The following is a 26,189-nucleotide window of genomic DNA, read 5'->3' as shown; positions in this document are numbered from 1 at the left end:
CAGCATTTTTCAAGTGGTCCATGGTGGGAAGCTTGGAAAACACTGATCTATTTAATTCAGTGCTGCAAACTTTAGTTGGCCCTACAAGTACTCTGGCAGAAGTTTCTCCCTGCAATCCTTTAATATTGGATATATCAGGGATTAAACTAGTGTGTGCAAGTCTCCACCATTTAGCCATGGAATTTCCAATACTCTTAGTTATTTACTGTCACTTCAAGTCTGAAAGCTGATCCCCTGATGCATAAAATAGCATAGAAAATTGGGCTAGATGACATTGGTATTTAGGTGCACATTTGAATGTGGATGCTGGGGAACCTGGGGTCCCTGATCTGCCGCAGAAGCGGCTCCTTCTTGTGGGCTCATTACCTGAGGTTATGGATATTTTATGCATTCAAAACACAGGCAATTAATTTCATCGTATAGTATTTCATCAATTTTGCCATTAGATTTTTTTATTTAAGCAGCAAAATGTTATCCATGTTAAATAATTCTAGACACTGCTTTTGGGTGTTAAGGAAAATAAAATGTTTATTGGGCACAATAAAGTTAGCAATATTTAAGGGCCACTGGTTTCCATGAGAAAATTTAACTGTGTATTTAGCTTTCCTATTGGCATTTATAGGACCAAAAAGTGCTTCTTCTGTAGCGCACACATTGTATATGGAATGTTAACCTTTATATGCATATACTCGGCATATCTATGATATTTATTACCATGCTCTTTTGAGCATATTCAGAAAAGTGAATGAAATGAATGCTTGTTTTCTGAAAAAATGTTTTATTTCAATTCTACTTTTAAAATAATACTACATTTATCTCTAATTGTATGATCAAATTCACTTCATGTATATGTACACATATGCTTTGGTGCGGCTAATATAATCCATATGCTTTACGGTAATCAAAACCAATAACAAGAAAGTCCATAAATGTGCAAATATTCCTATGACGTTTCTTGTATTTAGGATGCTCACAATCATCATATAAATATATAAACTATCGCAGTGAACTTTCTTCATTACAATCAATTTAGCTTCTCCATATGCGTCTTGGCAGACCTGCAAAATAAAATCCAAACGAGATTCATTTGCATTTTTGGAGGAAATACATGGGAATTCTAAAGGGCAATATATTCTTATGCATAGAGACAAACATCATGAGTCACATAAAACCTTCACAAGCTCCTGCTATGTGGGGGAAGAAAGTCTACAGATCAGCCTTGTACTGAAAGAGGGTGCTATTAAAGATGGGTAACCCATCTTGTATGTTGGTACAGTCCCACAAGACCATACCCACCCATTTCTCAATATGGATGAGAAATGCACATAGTGGGGGGTTTTTTTGTGTGTTTCTTAATGTGTTACTAGTCACATTTATTGTGCTTGCCCATCCCTGGATTGGGGCCAATGAGACTTGTAGACCAAAACCCCACTGAGTCATTTTGCTTTATGCTTTCATTGGATTGTTTGCTATGATATTGTGCGGACTTAGCTAGACATGGTGGGTGGTGGGGTAGCAGGGGAGGCAGATATGTTTATTCACATGCCAGCCCTGTTCATTTTTAAAGCTGTCTCTAATTTTCGCATCAAAGGGAGACATGGGTGGGGAGCTGGACCATGAGACCATACTAAAAGCTTTGCTGGATTAGGCCCGTGGCCCATCTGGTCCAGCATCCTGTTTTCATAGTGGCCAACCAGATGCCTATGGGAAGACTTAGAAACAGGACAAAGGGCAACATCTGTCTCCTGTGGTGTCCATAAACTCCTACCCAGAGGCATACTGTCTCTAACTACCCTGTCCCTGGCTTATCCACACTCTTCTTCTTTCAGATATTTTCCCCTCTTCTCAGATAGTATCTGAAACCTTTTAGAAAATCAGTTTTAGCTGCTGTTTGTGCACAGGTGAATATTTTATCAAGTTTATACTAAAAATGAAAAGAGAAAGTGAGAGGGGACATTTCAATAACAAATTGTTCGCAATATAATGATCCAGTGTATCAGCAAAAGCAGGGGCATATACTAACAAGTCCTATAAAAATCTCTGCTCTTCCTTATGCATTATCAACTTGCACCATCCATCCAAAGGAAAAATTATTTGTCAACCCAACATTTCTTCTGATTTATGCATCTCTTTCACTAACTTTTGACAACGTTTTATATCTGTTGGGACCATCCTTCGTTCCAACTGTACTCAAAGGCTGGAGAAAATTTGCTGTATTCCAGCTCTGTGATCCACAAAATTAAATGTAATCCACCCCACACATAGGGTGATCCTTCAGGGACTTGATAAGCCTCCTTTTATGCTTATTGGCTGGGACAGCTTGTGGAATCCCCAGACGATCACGATACATGGCTGGAGAATGCATTGGGTCACAATTTACAGAACTCCCCATATGAATTTAAAGTAGCCTGTTTCTGATTGGGCTATAGGTCTCATTGGCCCAATTAGCAAGAAATGCAAAGGAAGTTCTGAAAATGTCTGCTCAGAACATTCAGGGATTGGGAGCTGTTTCTGGCACATTCCCAGATGTATGGTGGATCAGACATACTACCTTCAGTGATTATTTTTGTCCTAACTATGCTCCAAGGAGTTCGAGGGTAGGGGGACATACAGTTCTCACCCTACCACTATTAACATCTTGAGAGATAGGTTAAGCTGACAAAGGTAAACTGGCCCAAGATCACCAAAACTAACTTCACGGCTGTATCGCAAATTGAACCTGGGTCTCTGTGGTCCTAGTCTGATACCACGTTTGCTACCTGAGGCGGCAAAGAAAAGATGACACTCACCCATTCCATGACAGTTGGATCTTATTACAACAATGGTGGAGAGACAAAATCCTACAATACACCAGAGTTTAGCTTAGGGGCCCTATATGAGCTCATGTGACACACACATCACTGTCCCCCCAACATTTTATTGCCACTCCTCACCAACCAGCACCTGTCAGTTGAGGCAGCTGGCTCACTCTCTCCAACAGTAGAGCTGGCCTTAATTATGCTTTATATATATATATATGATTGTGATATTCAATTTATATCCTTCCCTTCCTCTCAAAAGGAGCCCAGGATGGCAAATGCACAAACAACAAACCAATTAAAACACCTAAGAACATCTACTCTAAAAAAAATAAAAATATTATGGCTGAAAGCTGCTGTTGATAAGGAAGGCAAAAGAACATATGAAACTTCTAAAGTTTTGCTCGAGATATTCTGAGTACACAAGTGTACTTGCATTCCAATCTGAGTAATTACACTCTGCCTACACAAATTCTCCCTGCAGTTTCGTTTGGAAATGTTCCTTCGCTGTTCCTCTCCTAAAGAGTGAGCTTTGCAACTGTGGGTGGATGAAATGACACTGAAACCGGCAAGAGCTTGTCCTCAGTTTTAAGTGCACAGTGCCTATTAGCTCAATACTGTAGTCTTACTGTTAAGAACATCATGCGCCCCAAAGAGCCAGTAAACTATTTTGATAACAATTAATGCGAAAAGTTGCCAGCGCAGAGTGTAGAGTGTGCTATATATAAAATATAAACAGCATAGGGTGCATCTATTAATAAGCATTTTGTGTTGTTTAATAGGCTTAAGAGTGCAATCCTATCACGATCTACTCATCCTATTGAGTTCAATGGTAATTACAGTCATACCTCGGGTTGTGAATGTTATCTGTGGGGGAGGCGCGTTCGCAACCCGCAGCGTGTGATTCGGTTTGGCGCTTCTGTGCATGGCGTCATTTTGTGTTTCTGTGCATGCGCAAGTCCCGAAACCCGGATGTAACCCGTTCTGGTACTTCTGGGTTCGGCGTGGTCCGCAACCCAAGAAAGCTCAACCCTCAGCATTCATAACCCGAGGTAATACTGTACTTTATGAATAGGATCGAAGTGCAAATAGGTTGCAGTCTATTGGTCAAAGAATCTAGAAAGCAGATCATTATGCTGAATTATTTCTATACTAAGTAAATGTAGAACTATCTATATTCTCTTCCCTTTGGAAGAGAAAGTGGGCCACTTTTAAATTTCCACTAGTTAAGTTCTAGGTATGAGACTCCATCACCATTAACAAATGGCAGCATCAAACAGTACTGTCTTGATATCATCTTGATAAATATCTGAGGGCTTCCTTTTATTATTTCATTAATACATAACAGCATACCAGCAAACTGATGCCCCAAAATGCACTTTGACATAACAAAAGTTTTTCTCATTTTTCCATTACAGTATTGTTCGTAGGGAACCCGGTGCTAAATCATTCATAGACGACCTGATTCTGGGTCAGGGTTTTGTACGTAATTATATCAATCCAGAGCCTCAAAACTGAACCAGAAAAAGGAATACAGGAAAGTCTGTGAATCTAGCCTCATGGTCTGAGATATATGTCACATGTGTATGTACGTTTTCTATATTACATATGTTTTATTATACTGTATTATCTTTGCTTGGTTGCTATGCCTTGTGTCTTGTTAGCATCCCATGTCAAGGCAGCAGCCTTACTCACAGCAATATTTGAGTCATTTTCATTGTCCAATATTTGAGTCATTTCCACTGTCTGCTGGAGGGTTCCTAATTTGCCCATGAGGCCATGTCCTCAAAACCCCACTCACCTGTCAATCAAATGACATCACTTTGATGGGTGGGTGACATCAGCTGAGGGTTCGATTATGTGTTGGCTGTGGGCGCTGGCTCCATGGAAGAAACTGGTGCACACAGCCAATGTTGCAGGGTTTAACTCTTGCTCAGGGTAAGTCCTGCTCAGTTTGGCTGTGCAAGCCAGTTCCACGCAGAGAACTAGCACATGCAGCCAATGCAGCATGTGGTCCTGGCAATGTTCCCCCAGAAATACACAATGCCATATCCTTTTAAGGAAGTCTGACTCTTCTGAAACATAGATATCACAGAATTGTAGCGTTGGGAGGGACCTTGAGGAGCATCTAGTCCAACCCTCTGCAGTGCAGCAATATGCGGCTGTTCGAGCCATATGGGGATTGAACCATGCTCTAACCAACTGAGCTCAAGTACCGTATATTAATTTGTCAGTGGCAATTTAAAAACAATAACAGGGCAGTATTCTCCAGTTATTGCTGAAATCTGCTTTTCTTAAAAGAAAAGCATATGCATTGGAGTTTAATGTTCTCTTTAAAAAAATAATGCCGATTTGAAACTTCCATCTGCTGCACCTCATTTGAGAAGCCACGTAGAATGAAATCATCAGTGCTGGGAATCTCAAGCAAAGGGGTAGATTACTTGCAGGCTAGATGTCTTGGCTGGCTGTGTCTGTCATGTAATTAAACACTGACTTAAGATTCATACACGCAAAGGGAGATGGTGGACGTTGTATTAGCGGTGCTTAGTATGCCACTTTCAAGCGCTTTGTCCTTGCGACCTCACTCACGGCCTTTACATGCAATTACATGACTGGGGTTAGGCTAAGGTTCTTTAAATATTTCCAGCGGAGAACAAGCAATTGTGTGCTGTATGCCCAAAGATGCATGAAATGTTTCCCACTCAACAAGAATCTAAGCCAGAGACCATGTGATGTTTACTCCTCGGCTGAACCCATTTATAGATACATTACTCACCACTGTCCCAGTTAGTATACATGCCCCATTATTTTTATTTTTTTAAAGTTCTGTTGCCCTTTATACTGTTTGGGAAAAGGCAAAGTGATGAGGCATTGCTGAATTATACTGTTAAAAATCCCTCTGAATCTCACCCTGTGGGTTATGGGCAAGATGCATGCACTTGTTTGCATAGTGCATGCCATTAACTTCCAAATGAATCTGTTATTTGGCCCATGTCAGTGAATGGGGGGGGGGGGGAGAGGTTTAATAGAAGAAATGTGGAAGGAATGACTTTCTTTAGACACTGAGAAATATTTCGTTCTTAGAACACTAAAGCAGACAAATGAAGCTTTTGAAGAAGAGAAATGAACAAAGCAATCCTATATAGATGAAACACAAAAGTTCATGAAGCTTTGTAGGCTGCAGATAGAACTGGTGCCAAATGTTTGCATTATGAATGAAAGCAGAAAAAAGTTCATAAAACTGTGTATCTCTTTCAGGCCCTATCCCTAGAAAGGAGCTTCCTGGACTCCACTCAGAATCCATCTAATGTGAGCTTGCATCCTTACCACCATTACTTTCCATATACATTTTGATTTCAGCAGGACCTATGCACGACTCTGCAACCACAGCTGTTTAGCTGGCAAGGAATGTTTTCCTTTGTGGGAAGGCAAAGTGAAATTCTTTTCAGCCAGCAGCACCAGGTGAGACCACCTTCCTGAGTAAATTAATACCGTCAGCAACCGCAGTCAGAATGAGAAAACAAGAGGCACTGCTGCAAATCAAAAGTTATGCAGCGATACTTGATAGGTGTATTTTTAAAGCCACAGTTAAGTGCTTACAAGGGGGGAAATAGAGAAATGAACATTTGGCAGGATGAGGCTCAGTCTTTCCTGATTGATTAACAGCCATCAGTAGTTTTTAAACGTCTAATTCTATAGGCAACTTTTAACGAGGCTGTGTAAGTATGGACACTCTGGTCTCCAGCTGGCAGAAATGCAACATGAAGAGTGTCAGGCTTGTTCCATTTTCTCAGCCTCCAGCAAGCACTTGCAATTATGAATCCTTTGGCTTTCTTTTTGGTCCCTGCTGTTGCTAAGTAACAGAAGTATGTAGACCAATGCCGAAAAGGCAAAGGCATTTCCCTCTCCTGTTGCTGCAGCAAAACTGCCCTACATTGCAGTAAAAAAGAAAAAGGGGGGAGGGGGGAGAGGAAAGCGGGAAGAGAATAAATTGCAAAATGTGATGTGAAAGTCCTCTTTTTCAGCTTCAGCTCTTATTCTCTCTTGGAATCATAGGGTTGGGAAGAGACCTCAATGTAATCTATTCCAACCCCATGCAGAAGAAATCTACCTACTGCAAACTTTGGTAACAGTTACTTTGATAGTGACATCAATTAAAACTTCAAGGCCATTTTTCCATTTACATTGTTGATCTAACTGGACATCGTTTTGTTCATGCAAATGCTACTGGTTCGGGCCATGGTGTAACTGGACAGGTTCTACATATTAATTTCCATCAACTAATCCTAAATCTTGGACCATAGTTCTTTAAAGCTAGCATAGATTCATAGAATTGTAGAGCTGGAGGTGCTCTTCAAATGCTGCCGGTGTAAAGGTGTCGCCATAATAGATGAAACTGAGAGACCACTTTGAGAATGTGTGTGTGTGTGTGTGTGTGTGTGTGTGAGAGAGAGAGAGAGAGAGAGAGAGAGAGAGAGAGAGATGATAATTTCAAGGGTGACCATAATGAACAGCCCATATAAAAATAGGGACACTTTCAAGGAGCCAATGAAAGGATGTAGCTCAATGCTGACACAGACACACACACACACACACACACACACACACAGAGAGAGAGAGAGAGAGAAACATTTCTAGCATCCCAGAAAACAGGAACTCAGAAATGGTTTGAAGAGATTCTGTTTTAGCTCATTGGAATGGAAGATAATCTTCCCTATTGATACTAACATTGGTGATCAGTGGAAGATGTGAGTAAACTCGCTATGTTATGTCATGTCCCCACTTCATATTGAGAATGATGCTAAATGTTTTAGCTGAGTGCACTGAAAATTTGTTACAGTGATGATAATTTCAAGGGTGACCATAATGAATAGTCCAGCTCTTACAGGCTATATAAAAATAGGGACACTTTCAAGGAGCCAATGAAAGGATGTAGCTCAATGCTGACACAGACACAGACACACACACACACAGAGAGAGAGACAGAGAGAGAGAGAGAGAGAGAGAGAAACATTTCTAGCATCCCAGAAAACAGGAACTCAGAAATGGTTTGAATGTTACTAACACTGCCCAGTTTTCTGGGAGTAAGCCCCATTGAATGATGGAGCTTCCTTCTGAGTAAACACACATAGAATTGTGCTGGCTTGTAGGTTATCAGTGAGAGATAAACAATTCAGTGACTTCAAATTCACGGTGCCGATTACTCTCTGAGAAGTGCTGGTAAATATGTCAGCCCTAACCTATGTCACTTCAGAATGAAGTAAAGTGTATGTATCATGACGTGAGCCTCCGATTGGATGGTCTCCCGGTGCTGATTATGTTATATGTAATATCAAACAAACACTGGACATGGCAGCTCTTGGGTTGCTGGCAGGTGATTATATTTTCCTGGAAGTTTTATTTAATGATGGATTGACCTCAGGGTCCCTCCATCTTTGGCTGTAGAATAAGAGTTGCAATATCAGAAGGTGCAGAAATGACAGAGCGTATTAAACAGGGAGGATCAGGCAAGCTCCAGAAAGTATTTTCAAGTCCCCTGTGAGAGTCCACAAAGTGATTTTTTTAAAGTGTAATCTGGATTTTTTTTTTTTAATGAGAGAAAATTGTATTCCACTCACATGCTGCGAAGGATTAAAAAAATCCTAAGGGTGAGCTAGACACATACTATTCCTTTGCACCATTGCAATTTAATATTAGGATAAGCAGTTATGTTTATAGTTGAGATTTTGAATAAGGTCTCCATACACGAAGGGCAGAGCTGTGATCCCTCATAGTTCAGCTGCAAAGGAGTAACTTTCTGATGAGGCACCTTCAGCTTTCAGCAACTGACAGAATGGTGCTATTCAACGAGAAGGGTTATTTAACTTAGACACTATGGTTTTTGTTTTGTTTTTTGTATCTGCCCCAAATCCCAAACTATTCTCAGAACAAGAAATAGCCAAGAAAAGCAGTGTTACTCTCCTGCTGTTGAATAAGAGATAAGAACATATTGTGAATTTACATTATTAGTAAAAAGGAAAGGGGGGGGGGCAGGAAGGAAATATGTTTCTGGTTGTCAGGGAAACCCAGAAGACCAAATTATGAACAGAGCTGAACAGTTTCCATAGCTTTGATACTTAAATGAGAAAATGACTAGATTCATTTCTCCAAATGAGGTTCCTAGAAGGAGGCAGAGATGAAGAGAGATGCATTAAGGCTGTCGTGGCTAAATAGAACTAAAAACGACAAACTTTGAATAAAAAGGTCCAAGCGAAAGTGACATCTAAAGGTTCTGGCCATGCATGGCTCAGTAAAACCAACCGCAAGGAAGCTTTTTATACTATATTTAATAATTAGATCTTGAGTGCCTCCTTGAGGAACCAACAAGTCCTGCAGATCAGAGCAACTTCTGCTGCTGAATTCAGCTGTGCTTAAAGAAACATTTCCAGGGTGGGTTTACTGATCATTAGTGCTGATTTGTTTGCAGGGAAATTAGATGAAGTTGGCTATTTAAATGAGAATTTATTCTGATCTGTTTGCAGGGATATTCCGTTATTCCACACATTCAACTGCATGTTCCCTGGGGGAAGTAGGTTGGTTGTGCAAGACCTCAAAACCAACTATAACTGTGCAACCTGAATTTGCCGGTATGTGATTCAATTCCACCTGACAATCAGACAGCGTGGAAACACTCTGGGTGAAGGAAAGAAACCACAACGATGCTTCCAGTGTATCTTAGCCACTAGCTCAAGCTCAAATGCCTTGAAGGAGAGGCAATTCCACGAGGAATTCATGCTGCAGGTATGCTTTCAATGAATATAAAAGGGTCTAAATGTGTGTGCACCAGCAGCTACACAGTATGAAAGGATACCATTTCTGGGACTAGGTGTCTGATTTGGATACATGTTTTGAAAAAAGCCATGCAAGGCTCTCAGCAAATATGACTCAGCTGAAATAGCCCATGTGATGACTCGTGATTTTGACCCATACAATGGATCAGGACAGTTTCTCCAGCTATTATAGATGCAATACTAGTTTGAATTAATACGTGTGCAGTTTTCAGAAGAACATAAGAATCTGCCTGATGCCAAGTCAGTTCCTTTGCTCTATCAACCTCAGCAGCTCTCTAGGATTTCTTCCCACTGCAACCCCGCCACACACTACATGGGCACCCAACCCTCTGAAGAGTGTTGGGTGCCCATGTTTAGGGCCCTCGTATTTAAGGGACCGCCTCTCCTAGTATGCGCCACAGAGGACCTTAAGTCCATGAATAACCATAGTTTAGAGGTCCCGGGGCCTAAGGAAGTCAGACTATCCTTTTCAGTGATGGCTCTGACCTGGTGGAATGCTCTGTCCCATGAGACTAGGGCCCTGCAGGATTTAACCTCCTTCCGCCGGGCCTGTAAGACAGAGCTATTCTGCCTGGCCTTTAATTTGAACTCAGCCTGATCTTTTATTTCCCTTCTTTTTCCCCTCCCCCCTTTTTATGAAGATTACCTGCTCTGGGACCCCACAGCTAATTCTCCCCTGGCCTCCTCGCTGGCCCAAGTAGGTCTAATTTAGCCAGCTAGCCCTGGTGACTATCTAATGTTTATTGGCTGGATTTCCCTCAAATTGATTTTTGAACTTTGAATTTTATTGTTATTCATGTTTTTATACTGTCTTTTATGCTGCTTTTATGTTGTATTACAATTAAGTGTTTTAAATTTGTTGTTAGCCGCCCTGAGCCTGGGTTTCTGAACTGGGAAGGGCGGGGTATAAATAAAAAAATTATTTATTATTATTATTATGAAGAGGTTTCTCAGGGTTGCCGTGGAAAGAAGGGACTACAAGGAAGCCCCCTTCCACCAGCTTCCACTCCTGGTTCTCAGAATCCAAGCCACTCATTCCATTGCTTATACTTGCATCCATGTGGGTAGTATTTCCTTTGATTCTGAAGGAGCAACCTCTTGCCTATGAGGGCTGAAATCATGTCAGTTCCTATATATTCCTTTCCCCTGACAAGCTGGAGTTCCATTGCTGTTGGGGTTGCTGTTTTCACCCTTTTATGTTTGTACGGGGGGGGGGGGGAGGAGAAAGCTCATTCTCACTGAGCACTTTTGGAGCCAGGGTTGCAGCTATTACAAAGTGCAGATGTAGGCAAGCCACTCTCTCCCTGGTCTGTTTGTCTGAAGAAGAAGCAAGAGCTTTTCCTCCTAAGTGCACTTACATTATTATTGTTTGTTTCGTATGGCCGAGCTTGGCATAATAGCAATTTGGAACGAAGCTTCCTCTTAGGCAGCAAATGGCATAAAGAACAAACACAACTCAGAGCTGCAGGCCTGCTTTTACATATTACTGAGGGAATAAACAGGCCTTTTCAAAGCCAAAGAAAGGTTAACATTCCCTCCCCACCCTACTCGAAAGAAATTAGGAGTTCAACTCTTTCCAGGCCTGAATTGTTAACTTCAGTTTTAGCCATCAATGTCTGACAATGACGACTGGCAAAGGCATACTGGTGCCAGTGTGGTGGACGCAGGTGGCACTGTGGTCTTGGGCTTGCTGATCAGAAGGTCAGTGGTTTGAACCCCCATGACGGGGTGAGCTCCAATTGCTCTGTCACAGCTCCTGCCAACCTAGCAGTTTGAAAGCACACCAGTGCAAGTAGATAAATAGGTACTGCTGTGGTGGGAACGTAAACGGTGTTTCTGTGCACTCTGGTTTCCATCATGGTGTTCTGTTGCACCAAAAGCAGTTTAGTCATGCTAGCTATATGATCCAGAAAGCTGTCTGTGGACAAACACCGGCTCCCTCGGCCTGAAGTGAGATGAGCGCCGCAACTCCATAGTCACCTTTGACTGGATTTACCCGCCAGGGGTCCTTTACCTTTTACCTTTTTACCTAGCGACTATGGTGCTGGACCAGAATACAGTGGTACCTTGGGTTACATACGCTTCAGGTTACAGACTCTGCTAACCCAGAAATAGTACCTCGGGTTAAGCACTTTCCTTCAGGATGAGAACAGAAATCGTGCTCCGGTGGCAAGGCGGCAGCAGGAGGCCCCATTAGCGAAAGTGGTGTTTCAGGTTAAGAACAGTTTCAGGTTAAGAACAGACCTCCAGAACGAATTAAATACTTAACCTGAGGTACCACTGTATATGATAACAAGGTTCAAATCCCCACTTTGAAGGGTGACCTTGAGCCAGTCACTGCCTCTCGGCCTAACCTACCTCACAGGGTTGCCATGGGGATTAAATGTCTTGGTGATGTGTAAGTAGCTGCATTAACCTGCACTGGCATTCTGATTTCAATACTGCTAGGGGATACGCCCTAACAGCTCTATTTTGGGTTTGTTTGTTTTTCTGTAGGCAATGCTCTGGCGAAGCAGCATTCAGCTGGATGAACTCTCCGCTCACTAGCTGGTGAGCAGATGGTTTAATCCTGCTCCTTGCAGGTGTCTGCTTCTCCAGAGCATTCCTTGCAGGGAAAGGTGCTGCTGAAGCAGGATTAAACTCTCTACTCTCCAGGGTTCAGTCCTGCTTTCTGACAAAGCAGCACCCAGCATGGCAAAACCATTCTTCTCTACCCATCAGCTGGTATCACCCCACTGACAGACTAAGATTGTTCTGAAAGGATGGAAGTTGCCTGCCCCTGATTTACTGGAATAAGTCCAATTGACTTTGCAGTGCTAAATAAGTCATTTTAAACTGTGTTTTTTTAAATAAAAAAATATGGTGTAATATCTGTGCTATTTTTCTAGAAAAAGAGATGCCGGAACTCACCCTCATTCTCTTAGAATGGCGCCCACCTGAGAGGTGCTGGAACTGAGTTCCAGCTGAAAAAAGCTCTGCTTTTAATATTAATGTTGTGCTTTAATAGTTATAACCTACCCTGGTACCCTAGGGTGAAAGGCGGGAAATAAATTGTGATGATAATAACAACAACAACCATGATGTTGAACACACTGCTGTAAAAATGTGAATGTTCTAGTGGGTAAATGGTTGGACAACACATGATATATAGATCAGCAGATCTAACTCTGGAATGAAAAACAAGGCCTTGCTTATATATATATATATAATGACGGCTGAAGTGTAGATAGACATGTCCAGGCCTATGGCTACAGCCCAGGCTATGGAAGGTGAAGTCTCTCAGACCCTCAGGGGAGTTTTGTGGTCTCATGGGCAACAACAGAGGGATTACAATTACACAACGCATGAAAGGCAATCACTCCAGCAAAAAAAGCTGAAGTGAAAACATACTCAAAATATAAAGATTTTAAAAGCACTATACTGAAGTAATAACTTAGCCTGCTCTTGAGCACAGGACTGTGAACACCATAATTAGGTAGCCTCCTATCAAGTGACATGAGGAAAAATTACAAAAGGGAGTGATGGAAGACAAAAGTGTGTGAGAAATAAATTAGCTTGATTACCGGGTTGGAGCTGTGATATTCAAGATCACTTTGTCAGCTTAATTGGCTACAATTTATGCAGCTCTATCAAACCTAACTAAGGCATTAATAGGGGAAGAGGTGTGCTCCACGTCCTTAGGAACAATTAGCCCTTGTCTTTCATGAAGGTATTTGGAAGACTCTCTGTGCTGGAAAGTGTGTGCAATTTGTAAGGTTAATTATTTGCATTATTTATTATTACCTTTTCTTGGTAGTGCCTGTTGCCATAATACCTTGAGCACAATTTTTGTGGTTCAAACAGATCGCACAATGCCCATGTACAGAGAATTAGCTGTTCTGTATAATATTCTCAGCCAGCAGTCTCTAATTATGTTCTCCTTTACATTACATCCTGTACATTGTGCTTTCCTCCCCGTCAAGTTTCCCCCCAAAACAAAGCCAAGGAAAGATTGATCCTTTAATTGTAGCAATAGGAGCCTCACATCCATGGTGCATGATCCTGAGGTAACCTTACAGGAGCTGTGAATCTAAGCTCTGGCTTGTCATCTACAAGGCACCTTAAATGAACCTCTCCATGTGAGAAGCAAGAGTGGTAGGAACCTCAGCTGTGTTATTTATTAAATCTGAAGATCATCTGAAGATCACAGGGTGATTCACAGAATAAAATGCAAGATGAGAACACAAAAGACATAATAAAACAAGGAAAAAAAGACAAACCAATAACTTCCCTCCCACAAACACAAAGAACGGGCCATTGACCAAAATAAGAAAAGGTAAGGCAGAAACCATAACAAGCAAATCCAAGCTGGTTCAATGAGCTGAAGCAAAAGGTTTTTATCCTCCCCTGTTACAAATGAGAAGGGGGGGCATTTTTTAATGCTTTACCCAGGCTACCCAATTTTGAATGGGTGCATTGGGTACTATCTCACAGTGATATTCTGGGTAATAAAGGTTCAGTCTTTATGCTATGGCTGTTTGCCTGGACTGGAGTATGGGCTGTATTCTACGAGATAGAAAAGAGGGGAAGGGTAGGGACAGAGCTATCGGCATTTGTCTATTTAGGTAAACAGCCATTTATTTGTAGTGTATGTTTTTTGTCTCTAGTGCTCTTATACAACATGAAGGTGGAGCCACCATCCTGCACATTGTAGATGCCTCTATGTGAGAGCCCCGTTATTCTGTATGTGTGCTCCTCTTCTTCCTGAGATGGGTTTTTAAAAGCTGTACTTCACATGCAGACTATATGGAAACAAGACATTATCTGTTTTTGCGCCAATTAACAACTTATTTTTGGTTGATCAAAGCCTATTGTTTCTAATTTTAAAGTGAAAACATAATTGTTCCACCTACATTTTGCCTCTCTGCATGTATTATAATTTGAATAATAGAAGAATAATTGCAGTGCTAATTGAGTGTACTATAGCCTGTGCATTTTTATGAACAAATTGAGGTCGTATAGAAATTAGCTTCTGAATATTTTAGAAGTGACCTGCTACTGCATTAGGATTGGATTTCCAAAATTTGCCTTTAGTTTACAGAGCAATAAAAATGCCACCAGTAGCTTTAGTTCTTGGCTTGGGTTCCTTCATTTGCAAAATGGGAGTAATGGTCTATTCAAGGGATATTTTTTTGGTCAGAATTAAGAGGGCACTTTGGGAAAGCATTACAGTGACCTGACCCCAAAAGGAGTACTCACAGGATAAATGTAGTACTGTAGTTTGGAATAATTTCTCTGATTCTTAAGCATATTTCAATCAAGGGTAATTGCCACAAGATGATATTTCTTTTTATGCAAGGTTCTCAACTCCATCTCACCATACTGATAATTGTAACCAGAGCAAAGTTCCCTATATTTCATTGTAGTTTAGGTAAAAAAAAAAAAAAAGACATACCTTTTCATTCCTGTTACTACTGTTCAGCTCTTGGGACAAATTTCAGCTCACTCTTTACATTCTGGATCTCTGACAGGTTTACAGCTGGGCCAGGTAATTTCTTGGCTCCTGGGAGCACCTTTTTCTTTTCCTCTTCTGAAGAAGCTGGAAGGCTCTGCAGACAAAAAAACCCAGCTACTTCAAACTAATACACTGGGGGATGTTTCCATTTTCACAATGACCCAGTTCACATGCACTGCTAAGCCAAACCAAGATTGTTCTTGGCTTAAAGCTCAAAGTTTGTCTGGAATGAAACAAACTGGGAGCCCTGGTTGAGGCAAATCCGCTCCATGCTAAGCTAAACCATGGTTATACACACACATACTATAAGCCAACTGTTAAGTTGTGGGTGAACATATCAGATGACACAGCGATTCTTCAAACAGCTCTTGTTTATTCACAGGCCAGAACAGAACAGAACTGAAGGGTTCAGCCACCTGCTTATATAGAGCTCAACTACAAAGCAACAGTAACAACTTTCTGTAACTATCCAATCACTGAATATCACTTTCAATTCCTTATTTGCATATATGGACCTGAGTGAAAACTATCTACAGTATCCCACTGCTGGCCCAGGGAGAGAACTTCAGTACATAACACCAACAAATTATATTTTTTTAAACCTCCCAGCTTTAGCTCTAGGTAATGCTGCAGCATAAGGACTGAGGGGGGAGTGCAGTGGGTGTGGTCTCTTCTCCAGTAACCCACATGTTCATGCATCTGCACAGTGCTGTTTTTCTAAAGAGGGGCCGGAACTCACCATGAACACCTCCCTTGTTCTTTTATCATGGCAACAGCGCCCACTTGAGAGGCGCTGGAACTGCGTCCTGAAAAAAAGCCCTGCATCTGCGCCAAGCCATGATTTGCCTTGGCATTACGTGCGAACTAAGCCATTATGTGACAGATCTACTAAAGTGCACAGAAGATACTAGATCTGACAGCCTGCTGAAGACTGTAAGGATAGCTCTGCCACATCTCCCAGATGATCTACCTAACCTGGTAACCACATCACTTTTGAGAAGCTATAGAAACACTGTGGAACTTTAAATCTCTGGCATTGACTGATTGCTTCTGGTCATTCAGTGTTTAGGCACCTATTCATGTAGCATGTTATGCTTCTCCTCCAGAGCCTGCTTATGAGTCAGACTGAGGCAGCTGCCTCAGGCGGCAGAATCTCATGGCATGGCACCCACTCTCCCCTGCTACTGCCACTGGAGAAGCAAGAAGGCAAGCTTCTGAGGTGGCTCTGTGACTTGGCTTCTTTATTGCACTTTTAAAGGACCACAAACAAGTTTGGAAAAAGAGCACTCAAGGCCCTCTTCTCTTAGTTGTGGGATAGGAAGGATTATTTATCATAAGCTTTATAATATTTTGTGCAGATACCCCTTTCATTGTTACTAGTGGGTCTTCATCCATACAGCATCTCACAGGAATGAACAGAGGCAAATTGAGTGGTGAATATTTTAAAACCATTTAAAATATGCTCTAATTGCATAACATTTTGAAAGTGGACCTCTCCAGATATTTATTTCTTCAAATGATATGAAATATAAATTTGTGTTAGGGCTACTGGCACATTTATGGAACCTAAAATTAAGCATAGCTGATGCTGCAAATAGATCACAGTAATCATAGCAATATCTGTTCTAAAATAACCTGTCTCCTTGCATCTTTTCAGATTTAAGAGGAATAATTTTGCTCCTGCAATACGAAGTTTTCATAGGATTGGATTGAGAGAAACAACTAACTGCATGGGCAACATAATTCTGCATTATAACATTTAGGTGACCTATTTATTTTTATTTTAAAATGTACGCCCCCCTTTTAACTATGTAGATCTCAAATTGGTGAGTTAAGACCAAAGCAGCTGCTTAAAATTGTTCACTGAAATATGGTTCTGTTTTGCAGCTGGAAAAGTAGAGCCATGGACTGTGTGATGGCTGTGCCACAGTCTGCAAAGTTTCTAGTCCAGAAGTTCCTTATAAAACTATTATTTAATTTCAGAAGTTCATGAAGCATAGCTGCATATCTCAAATTTTCTTTCAGTAAGTCCCATGCATCTGAAATTGAATTTCGCTTCAGGTTGATAGAGTCAATTAGCTGTCTGGTTGTGGTAAATTACTGCATGCTAGCAGATCTGTAGATGAACAGACTGTGTTCTCATCTGAAATGTTCACACCTCCTACACAGTTTCCTTGCTTCTTGCCCTTTCACTCATTTTCCAGCTATATCCAAATATCTGCCTACATTTCAGCCCACTGAAACCCACATGTATCCTCCAAGTACTCAAATTACATAACCCATTTTTGGAAATTCATAAGGCTCCTTTCGATATCTAAACTTAGGATCTAGGCCCTTTTTTTCTACTCCCTTCCTCTCCCCATTATACTATTACTACTATACTAGTACTAACACCATCCCAATACAATGAATGGTGAAAAGTCTTGAGCTGCAAGCGGCTGCTACTAGCCACTATCCGAATGGTGGGAGTTGTGGAGATATTTGTATAGGGTTCATCCGGGGTGGGGGAGTTAGACATGCCTCCCATATGCACTGTGGCCCTGTTGCAAAGTAGGACTCCTTGCGGTTGCTTTTAGAAGCCAAACATTAGGAAATGCAATCATGCAACACCCATCTAACTATAGTGGTGTTTCCAGATTGCTCAGGATCTCTGTTTCTTGCATTTGGAACACAATATCCACCCTTAGTTTGGAACCAGATTTATGTTGCACCCATACACTGACCCCAAAATACCACCAACCGTTGTGTGTATTAACTAATTGTACTTGAATAGAACTGATTTATACTGACTGATCATTATATGGCTTCTTAAAATAACGAGAAATGAACTAGGCTAGCAGATGAAGACATATATTGCTCTTACCTCATCAGCTTCAGTAAATTCTTTTCTTTTTGGTGGCTGACCTGCTCCAGGTAAAAGGGCTCCCATTGGGATGTTGATATTAGCCTGGAAGTTAGAGTTCATATCAGTATAGCATCAGGATATCATCAGCAGCATCATTTTATTCGTATGCCGCCTTTCCGTAGTTAAAACAGTGCTCAAGGCAGCTTACAACATGACAAGATTTACATAATTACAAACATAACAGAAGTCATAAACAATAAATAAAACACATCAAAAAGTACACAAGCAAATGGAAACAATTTCCATGTAAATCATAAGATCTGAAACTAAAAATACAACAATAATATCAATAACAGCAACAGCTCTCTCAACCTCCCCCCTGTAACCAATACTCCAGTCCAAGAATCTGTTCAACAGCTTCAGCTTTTGTAGCTGGAGTCAGTCAGCACTCCACTCTCCCAGACCAGATGGGAAAGGGCCAGCAAGGCAGGGTGCAGGTCTTCCAGGGTTCACAGCCAAGATGGTCTCATTTAAAACAACGCAGATAAAAATTAAAAACAATTTAAAAGCAGCTGCAGTCCTGCCTGTCAGGCCCCGCCCCAAGCCAGGTGGAAAGAGGCAAGGGCAGGGTCCTTCAGGCCCTCAGCAGGCCCTCCTAGCTCCCTACTTGATGTGGCAGGCTTACAAGGACAGTTTTTTGCACAGTACAAAATGGTAAGATGTGCTCTTCCTGGAGAACTGCTGTACATATCAGTCCAGAGATACGCACGTCAGCCTGCCATTTGTCCCCTGTGGTGTCTTTTGCCCCTTGATTATTTTGGTAACGTTGGCAAATTCTGATTTTCCCTGAAGGTGGGTTTACTGTCCATCCAAGTTCAGCTGTGACTGTCGAAGCAGCCATTAAGGTTTCTGGCTGCTGGGTGCTATCGTTCCACCATAGGCTTTGTGTTTACAAGCTGCCTGACATGCAGAAACTCAGAAGGTATTTCCCCCCATCACGTTGCCACTGTGCTGAGTCAAGCTGCACCTGATAAGGACATCAGAGGATGTTGCAGGGGCAGCTGACAGTTCAGGGGAGCCAGGGAAGGGGGGCACATCACCAGAACCAGAGGTGCGCCCATCTCCACAGACACAGCAGCCTCTGAGGCAGCAGGAACAGGAATATACAGCTGTAAATTCCATTGAAATGGTCCCCATACATGGTACTTCTAATAGCAGTAAGAGAATGTATTACTGTATTCCAGGACTGGCGCAGTCATTAGGCAGGGTGAGGCCACTGCTTCAGGTAGCAGAAGCCTCCAAGATGGTACCCCCGTGGACCCACTGCCTGCCCTGCTGCCTCCACGAGTGAGTTCACACTGATTTCCAGCAAGATGTCGCCAAAACTAAGTGCCAGAGGTGGCAGCAGCAGGGCAGAATTCCCATTTCACATCAAGCAGTGAAACAGCACCGCCATCCTGCTATACTCTATTTTCCAACTCATCTATTAAAATATGTGCTTGCATTTCTTTGTTTTCAGGCAGCCTTCTGAGGGCAAGTCCACTTTTGTTAGCAAGCTCCAGTTAGTGTCCTCTGGGCTGTATAGGTCTAATAGAAGGCTTGCAACTGGGCTTCATTCATGTGGAAGTGCAACTGGACCGAACCCCAGGTTTCACATGGAAGCAACTCAGTTTAGGGTGGCCACTTATATGTTACCAAAAAAAGATGGAATGTATCACCCAGAAGCAGACAGAAGAGAGCACCAATTTGCATGGCATTTGCCTGTGCTGATTTTAAAGTTATAGATGCAAATTTATATATCTGCAGTACAATACATATCACCATAGCAGTCTGCTGTTCAGGTGCCAACTGCTGATGGGCAACTTTGAGCCCCTGCTTTTCCTTCTTATGGTTCTTTATACAGTATTTAAACTTGACTTAGACCAAATAGCTCTTCAAGGAAGTGAGACCTTTTGTGTTCAATGGGACTTGCTCCTATAAAAGAATTTAGTGCAATTTTTTGTTTGCCACATTCACTCTTGGCCAAATGTCTGGGAGTGGTGGAGGAATGGGTGCATGCCAGTCAGGGCATTTTTTTCAGCCGGAATTTGCCAGAAGTCAGTTCTGCCACCTTTCAGGTGGGTGCCATTGGCATTATAAGAGAACAAGGGTGGCATTCACGGTGAGTTCCGGCACCTTTTTCTAGAAAAATAGCACTGATGCCAGTGATGCGTGTAGCCACTTCTCACACAAACTCTGCCAGGCATGTAGACACAGCACCCCTTCCTTAGCTGTGTCAGCAACCCTTGGCGCATAGGAATGCATAGGAATGCATTGAACTCAGTGGGACTTACCGTACTTCTGGCTAGGCATGTATAGGATTGCACTGTCTATTTAGCTGTAAAGTTAAAGAGATCTGTGATACACACACACACACACACACACACACACACACTCTTTACGTAACATATAATTTTGCTTTCAAGGCACATGGCTTAAAAGAAAATATTTTTTCTATGCGTAACTGTGGTAAAATAAACTCATATTTCTCTAGAAGGTTAATTGGGAATTCTTAGTGGATAATTCCCTTTAATGGAAAGTAAGGGAGGCTGTAAACTACATTAAGTTCACAATACTGAGATAAACTCCATGTTTAATGGACTTAAACTGTTTGTTTCAATGCATTTAAGTGAATTGTTTATTAGAGCTTATTTAAAACTACATAATAATGCCTTGTCATTTATCAAAATGTAGATTCCCTGTGCTTATAGAATGCAGTGCAGATGAAACAATTTGAAAATGCTAAAATAAATGTAACGCTCTACTGCATAATTGCTTTTGACTTTGTGTATTAAAATGAAAAGGCTCCCTTTGTTTCGTTGACTGATGCTTGTGTACTACAATCTATAAATAAAAGTTATTTTCCCCAGAGATTGGTAGACATTTTTCTGCTTGCTTTCAAGAGAGAAGCAATCATCCTGCCCATTTAAATCTTCACAATATATACCGTCTTTGTTTGCCTAGCCACCATTAAAAACTCATTGTGATAGAAAATTAATACTATATAAATCTATTTACTACCAGGAAACAAATATTTCCTGTCTTCAGAACCAATAAAAAGCTGCAGCTATAGTAATTTCATGCCTCTGATAGTACTGTTGGATACCAAATTCATAGGCTGCAATTCAGAAGGTTGTGAACAGAAAAATCTTTCACTATTCCACATGTAGATGTGCAAACCTTGTACAGCTAATATACACAGTTGTGTAAAATAGGATTATAAAAGTCAGAGAAAATGGATAAAACAAATACCATTAGCCGTACTGCTATATAAGTGTTTAATGGATATTATATTTGTATTTGTTTAAAAAAAAAAAAAAATTGTTTTTGTTTTTTTAAAGTCAACCAGACAACGGAGGAAAAAGAGATTTTGAGCATGGATCTGTGGAATTCCCTCACAGTCCTAAGAAACAAATGCAGACATTCTGCTATAAACCATGGATTGCCAAATGTAGGGCTGGAACTTCAAACTATGGTATGTGCTCTCAACTATAGTAAGTAGAAACCATGATTTTGCATTACAACTATCCTGAACCCAACCATTGGCCTAATTTGGATGGTTATGTTTGGGCTTTATATGCAGCTGATTCCCCACCCCCCTTGTGACATGTAGCCATCAAACACTGGTCTTCCATTAATTCATCTGAACTGGAAAACTATGGTTGTGTGGTTTGGAACAATCCAGAATCAAACAAGAAACTGTAGTTAACTGGAGACTTTCAGGTTAAATAACTGAGGAGGGATAAGGCTATGTGTGCCGATAAAAGGCTTGTACATATCTTGGTTAAATGAGCCAATATATGATCATCCAGATAGAGCCATAGCAGTTCTGCAAACCCTAAAAGCTAATATTATTTGATAAAACAATACAAGGTATTTACCAACACATTTGTATTCATGATAGCACATTAATATATTGAGTACATCTCACGGACTACAACTGTGAACGCTTAAAAGGGTTGTTCAGCTTGAGAACATCGGCTTGGACGCAGTGTGGGAGGTGGCACAAGTCTGCAGGGGAAAGAGGCAATTGGCAAAAGTCACCTTCCTTTCCTTCCTCCAGTGAGAGCCTCTGCTGGACCTCAGGTCCTTCCTGTTTTTGGACGTAGGCCTATTAGGAGCATAATGGATACTCCAGATGCAACCCAGTGTAAGCAAATGAAGGCATACTGAGAATCTGGTTGTCCAACAGACACTCTCTCTCTCTCTCTCTCTCTCTCTCTCTATATATATATATATATATATACACACACACAATAAATATTAGTATTGGGAGACGGATGGTGAAAACAGATGTCTGTGAATCTAAACTGATGCCATTGAATCTAAACTGGCACAAGTTAACTTCCTTCCTTCCATACAGCATTCAGTGCTTTGCAATTCTAAACATGTTTACTTGTAAGTATGCATAGGACTTCAGCTTTTTATACTTGTCACATTCTTTTCTTCCTTTCTTTTAAATAATCTTGGCTTAGCTTAAAAGATGCCAGTAATGGAAAGTGAATTTTGCTGGACAATTAGAAGTAAGCAACACACAAACATAGGCATATATGTGATGTTTGTGCAGTCAAATGCTTTTAGATGATGTACAAAAAACCCTCCAGCTTCTTTATCATGCCTCGTGGAAAATGCTATAGGTTGTTTTGTGTGTGACTGTGTGTGTGTGTGTGTGCTTGGCACAGCACACGGGAAAACTAGTTAAGATAATTCAGCTGATAATGGAATATGTAAAACCATGGAAAAGATGGGATCAAAATGCATTTACTTGCATGACAAGCAAGTTTTAAATAATTCCTAGTTAGCGCTGAAGCGTCAAACAAACGGATGTTTTGTTTTCAATCAAAATACTTCTTATTTACTACTAGTAACATAAAATATTATCTCTTACCTGAATGCTTCTAACATTCGAAGCTGGCTGTTTTGACATTTTAAAGGAAGAGATTTATCCCTGAAAGCAAAATAAGTATGATTACTAATAAAACAAAACTTTTTTACGAGCAACAATGGCTTGATAAACTACAATTTAGCCCATGTTTCTTCTTGATAGGTATTCATTCATCAGTCCAGATTGTCTTTCGGGCTTAGTTTCAGTGTTACTTAGATACAACCATAGACTGCTGCAAAGGAGTGAGAACACCTGAGCTTCCCTTGTTAATTTTTCATGGGCAGAAAGAGCAAGATCGCTTTCCCATCACAATAGTAAATGAGAAGTTAGCTTTTCCATCAAACGGCACATATTCATGGGAGAGCTACTTATTAATATGTTCGCTTCAAGTTACACAGTCAGGAATTGCTTATATTGAAAACCTGGCTTTTGTTGATAAAAAATTAATTTGTCCCATATAAAACTTGCAAAGGCATTATAAATTCCTTTAAACCGAAGGTAATGCATCTTCTCAAAAGTAAAAGGCAACTGCGGCCTGAAAGTGATAAACAAACTACTTGAAGGCCTGTTACTATGGGTTGTTGAGAGAGGAAAGATGAATGACTATTTAAAACTGCAGTTTGTCTTCTCTGTCTAAACATGACACTGCCTACATGTGGCTTCCCAGGAGCAGTTCTTTAAGCTTGTAAAGCTCTTAAATGGAATATTAACTTTGGGATGAAAATAAAGTAACAAAAATAATGTGAGGGCAGAGCAAAGCCCCTATAGAGGTGCCTCATGGATTTGTGGAGATCTTCTGGCAGAGACAATCTTTCTTCCCTGCTCGTTTCTGCTGACCTCATTATTGCCAGAGAAATCAGGACAACAGAATGCTGGAGAGTAAAAATAGACAACCTTATTGGGCTACGCTCTCTCTTCCCCCTTCCCCTTTGGTACAACTGCTGGCTATTAGACATTCAGGAATCAAAATATAACAGTAGGCTGCAGCAACTTTATATTTGACTACACATGTACAGGAGCCAATGCTGTCACAAGTTCAACAACTCTGGGGTTTGTTTTAAAGAAGCTCAATAATTTGTGGGTCTTCCATGGTTTCCCTGCCCCTGATGTATAGGATTGTGCTGTCAGTACAAGAAATTATAGGGCACAGAGGGAGTTGCTGTAGAAAGGAACTGAAGTATCTCCCTCTGCACCTTACTGAGGCTTGCACTACTTCATGGACCCCATAAATCCAGATGATCTGGCACAGGATAGTTTCTTTTTCTTCTCTAACTCTCTGGAAGAAACATGGCCCAGTATGGCTACAGTAGCAGCAAGCATAACTCCCTTCCGGCAAGTCCTTGTGACACAGAGCCTGAGGGCAGCTGTGGACCAAGGAGCAATGCCTCCAGTCTTCCTCCTCTACCCCTATCCTAACTTCCATGCAACAAAATGGGAGTGATCAAACTCAACTAATTATGCTCCTCAATGCTTTCCTAAGTATTCAGCTAACTGGTGTTAAAACATCCAATATTTAAATACAATTTTTAGCTGAAAACCTGGATACTACTAAATCTTTCAGGCATTCAAACATTTAGTTCACAACTTACCTTTTATGGCATCAGTCTACCACATGTTGAAAGCAATGCCACAATTGTTTCTTTTTGGAACTATTTAGCACTTCATTGTGCGAATGTCCCTATGATTCCTGAACAGGCGCAAGGGATAGGAAGGAATAAAACTCAAAGAAGTGGTGATCTTCTCTGCCTGATCTAAAAATAAGTCCTGAGAGAGGGTGCCAAAGGACACGCAGCTGTTTGCACCGTCCAAGTTCTTCGGTTTGCTTTAAAGGAGCTGATCTACCTGAGGCACTTCCATAATTTACGTCTTTCATAACACTACCCTAGATCCATTTGAAGAGGAACTAGGAATGTCATCCTTTGACTCCCTGCTGTATGCATGAAACTGGCACAAGTGTTATAAACAGAAAGCTCTGCTGTGTTGAAGACCTAGATAGAAATTACACCGCTGGGAGCCCAGCATGTACTGAAAGCAGAAGAAAAGTCCATGCTGAAACTTTACTTGCACGCCATGCAGATGCACCCCATCAAGCTCATTGTAACTACTTGCCTTATGACAATTCTTATCAAATCCTTATGATCTCATACAGTGATCTTATAACTGTTCTAACTTTGCTGTTATTACTTTGCTGGTACTTGCAACAGCATCAACAAACATCGGGTAAATTAAAATATTTCAAGCAGACAACAATAAAGAAATGGTGGAGGAAAACGTGCCTTTTTTCTAACTGTATGAAGCACATTTCCATAGGGGCCGTGTTGGCATATACACAGGGGATATTCTTAAGATAATTCTAAGTGGCATCAACATTCTTACTGTCTTAAATTTCCAATGAGGTATAAAGCACTTGTAATAGCAGCCTGTGTAAGCATACTGATCTGGTTTACAGAGATTAAACTTTACAGAAAACGCAGTTCATTCATTCATTCATCTCCTAGCAATATATGAAAGTGTTTTCCCAAGTAAACCTTTCGCTTTTTCAAACAGCACCCCCTCCCCATATTAGCTTTTATTATGTACCTTGTTATTTATATAAGAAACACTCCAACCTGTCGGGAGAGTAGATGCAAACACCTCCTTTCGATGCTGAGTGATGCACCTTCTTCGATCAGCTGAGATCTTCCCTGGAATCCTTTAGAGGTGGCTGGAATTGATGAAGCCCTTTGTGCCTGTGTACTAACTACCAAGAGCACTTCTAGGGCTGGAGCAGTGCTGAGTTTAGAAGCCAAGTGTAAAAGAGAATTCCTGTCATAGCTTACAGTTGTTCTTCCTAAATATAGAGTCGGATTCATCCTGTAACTTCATTCCCTCATGGCTAAAATCGGGGCTCAAGTGTCAAGCAGGAAAGAGTTAGCAAACTCACCGTCAGGACATATTTTGCTCTCACTTTCTCAATGTGGAATTTAGGATAGTTTTTATTTCAAAACAAACAGATTTTGCTGTTGGTAGGACCTAAAGAGTAGCATAAGTTCCCAAACTATTTAAGGCAGAGAGCAAGAAAGACACGCAACACTTCCTTTGGGTTTTCACACAAAGTTGTCCTCAAGCTACTCAAATGTGGTTTGGTGACCGCAAAGTTAGAGGCCAGTTATGCAGGGGCATTTTCAGTGATATTTCAAAATAGCTGTTTGCTAGTATAACTGTTAGGGCTGAGTCCAAATGTTCAGTGATTACCATTTTTGTGTTTTGTCTACTGATTCAAGCCTCAGTCTAAGAAACTAGGGCCCCCAATTTATTT

The 26,189-nt window shown here is 41.0% G+C and overlaps 3 protein-coding genes across 12 annotated transcripts in view; 2 read left to right on the top strand and 1 right to left on the bottom strand.

The window, feature by feature from the left end:
• The window catches only part of CNKSR2 (connector enhancer of kinase suppressor of Ras 2), a 262,387-nt gene extending 249,891 nt beyond the window's left edge, over nucleotides 1–12,496 (top strand). For all 6 annotated transcript variants that reach the window (XM_083439388.1, XM_083439384.1, XM_083439391.1 and 3 more), the window contains 4 exons: nucleotides 4,217–4,382; nucleotides 6,057–6,260; nucleotides 9,320–9,578; nucleotides 12,125–12,496. The gene's annotated coding sequence lies outside the window, so the exon portion shown is untranslated. The remainder of the gene's footprint in view (nucleotides 1–4,216; nucleotides 4,383–6,056; nucleotides 6,261–9,319; nucleotides 9,579–12,124) is intronic.
• SMPX (small muscle protein X-linked) lies at nucleotides 502–25,696 on the bottom strand. 3 transcript variants are annotated; one of them, XM_083439500.1, is made up of 5 exons: nucleotides 25,501–25,696; nucleotides 22,895–22,954; nucleotides 17,986–18,069; nucleotides 15,063–15,216; nucleotides 502–1,058 (listed from the first exon to the last, which is right to left on the bottom strand). In XM_083439500.1, exons 2-4 carry the CDS (start codon nucleotides 22,931–22,933, stop codon nucleotides 15,079–15,081), a joined length of 261 nt encoding a protein of 86 aa, XP_083295626.1. In that variant the 5' UTR covers nucleotides 22,934–22,954; nucleotides 25,501–25,696; the 3' UTR covers nucleotides 502–1,058; nucleotides 15,063–15,078. The 3 variants fall into 3 exon arrangements, with proteins under 3 accessions (XP_083295626.1, XP_083295627.1, XP_083295628.1); XM_083439501.1 differs by having other exon boundaries at nucleotides 25,472–25,679; XM_083439502.1 differs by lacking the exon at nucleotides 25,501–25,696 and adding an exon at nucleotides 24,481–24,832.
• The window catches only part of MBTPS2 (membrane bound transcription factor peptidase, site 2), a 39,752-nt gene continuing 27,480 nt past the window's right edge, over nucleotides 13,918–26,189 (top strand). The window contains exons 1-2 of one of the 3 annotated variants that reach the window (XM_083439459.1): nucleotides 13,918–14,350; nucleotides 21,348–21,481. In XM_083439459.1, coding sequence (XP_083295585.1) covers nucleotides 21,383–21,481 — 99 coding nt within the window. In that variant the 5' untranslated portion in view covers nucleotides 13,918–14,350; nucleotides 21,348–21,382. Of the gene's footprint in view, nucleotides 14,351–18,081; nucleotides 18,950–21,347; nucleotides 21,482–26,189 lie in introns of those variants that run through there. The other 2 variants (XM_083439460.1, XM_083439464.1) reach the window with 2 other exon arrangements.

The sequence above is a fragment of the Podarcis tiliguerta genome (assembly GCF_965153285.1).
Source record: "Podarcis tiliguerta genome assembly, chromosome: 4".
NCBI lineage: Eukaryota > Metazoa > Chordata > Lepidosauria > Squamata > Lacertidae > Podarcis > Podarcis tiliguerta.
This window is presented reverse-complemented; position numbering and strand designations above follow the sequence as displayed.

Excerpts from the sequence above, each read along its gene's own strand:
- SMPX (XM_083439500.1), bottom strand. The coding sequence starts at position 22,933 with ATGTCAAAACAGCCAGCTTCGAATGTTAGAAGCATTCAG. Across the intron at positions 18,070-22,894 it reads CGAATGTTAGAAGCATTCAG|GCTAATATCAACATCCCAAT; the intron begins GTAAGAGATAAT and ends TCTAACTTCCAG. Across the intron at positions 15,217-17,985 it reads AATTTACTGAAGCTGATGAG|AGCCTTCCAGCTTCTTCAGA; the intron begins GTAAGAGCAATA and ends TTTTGTCTGCAG.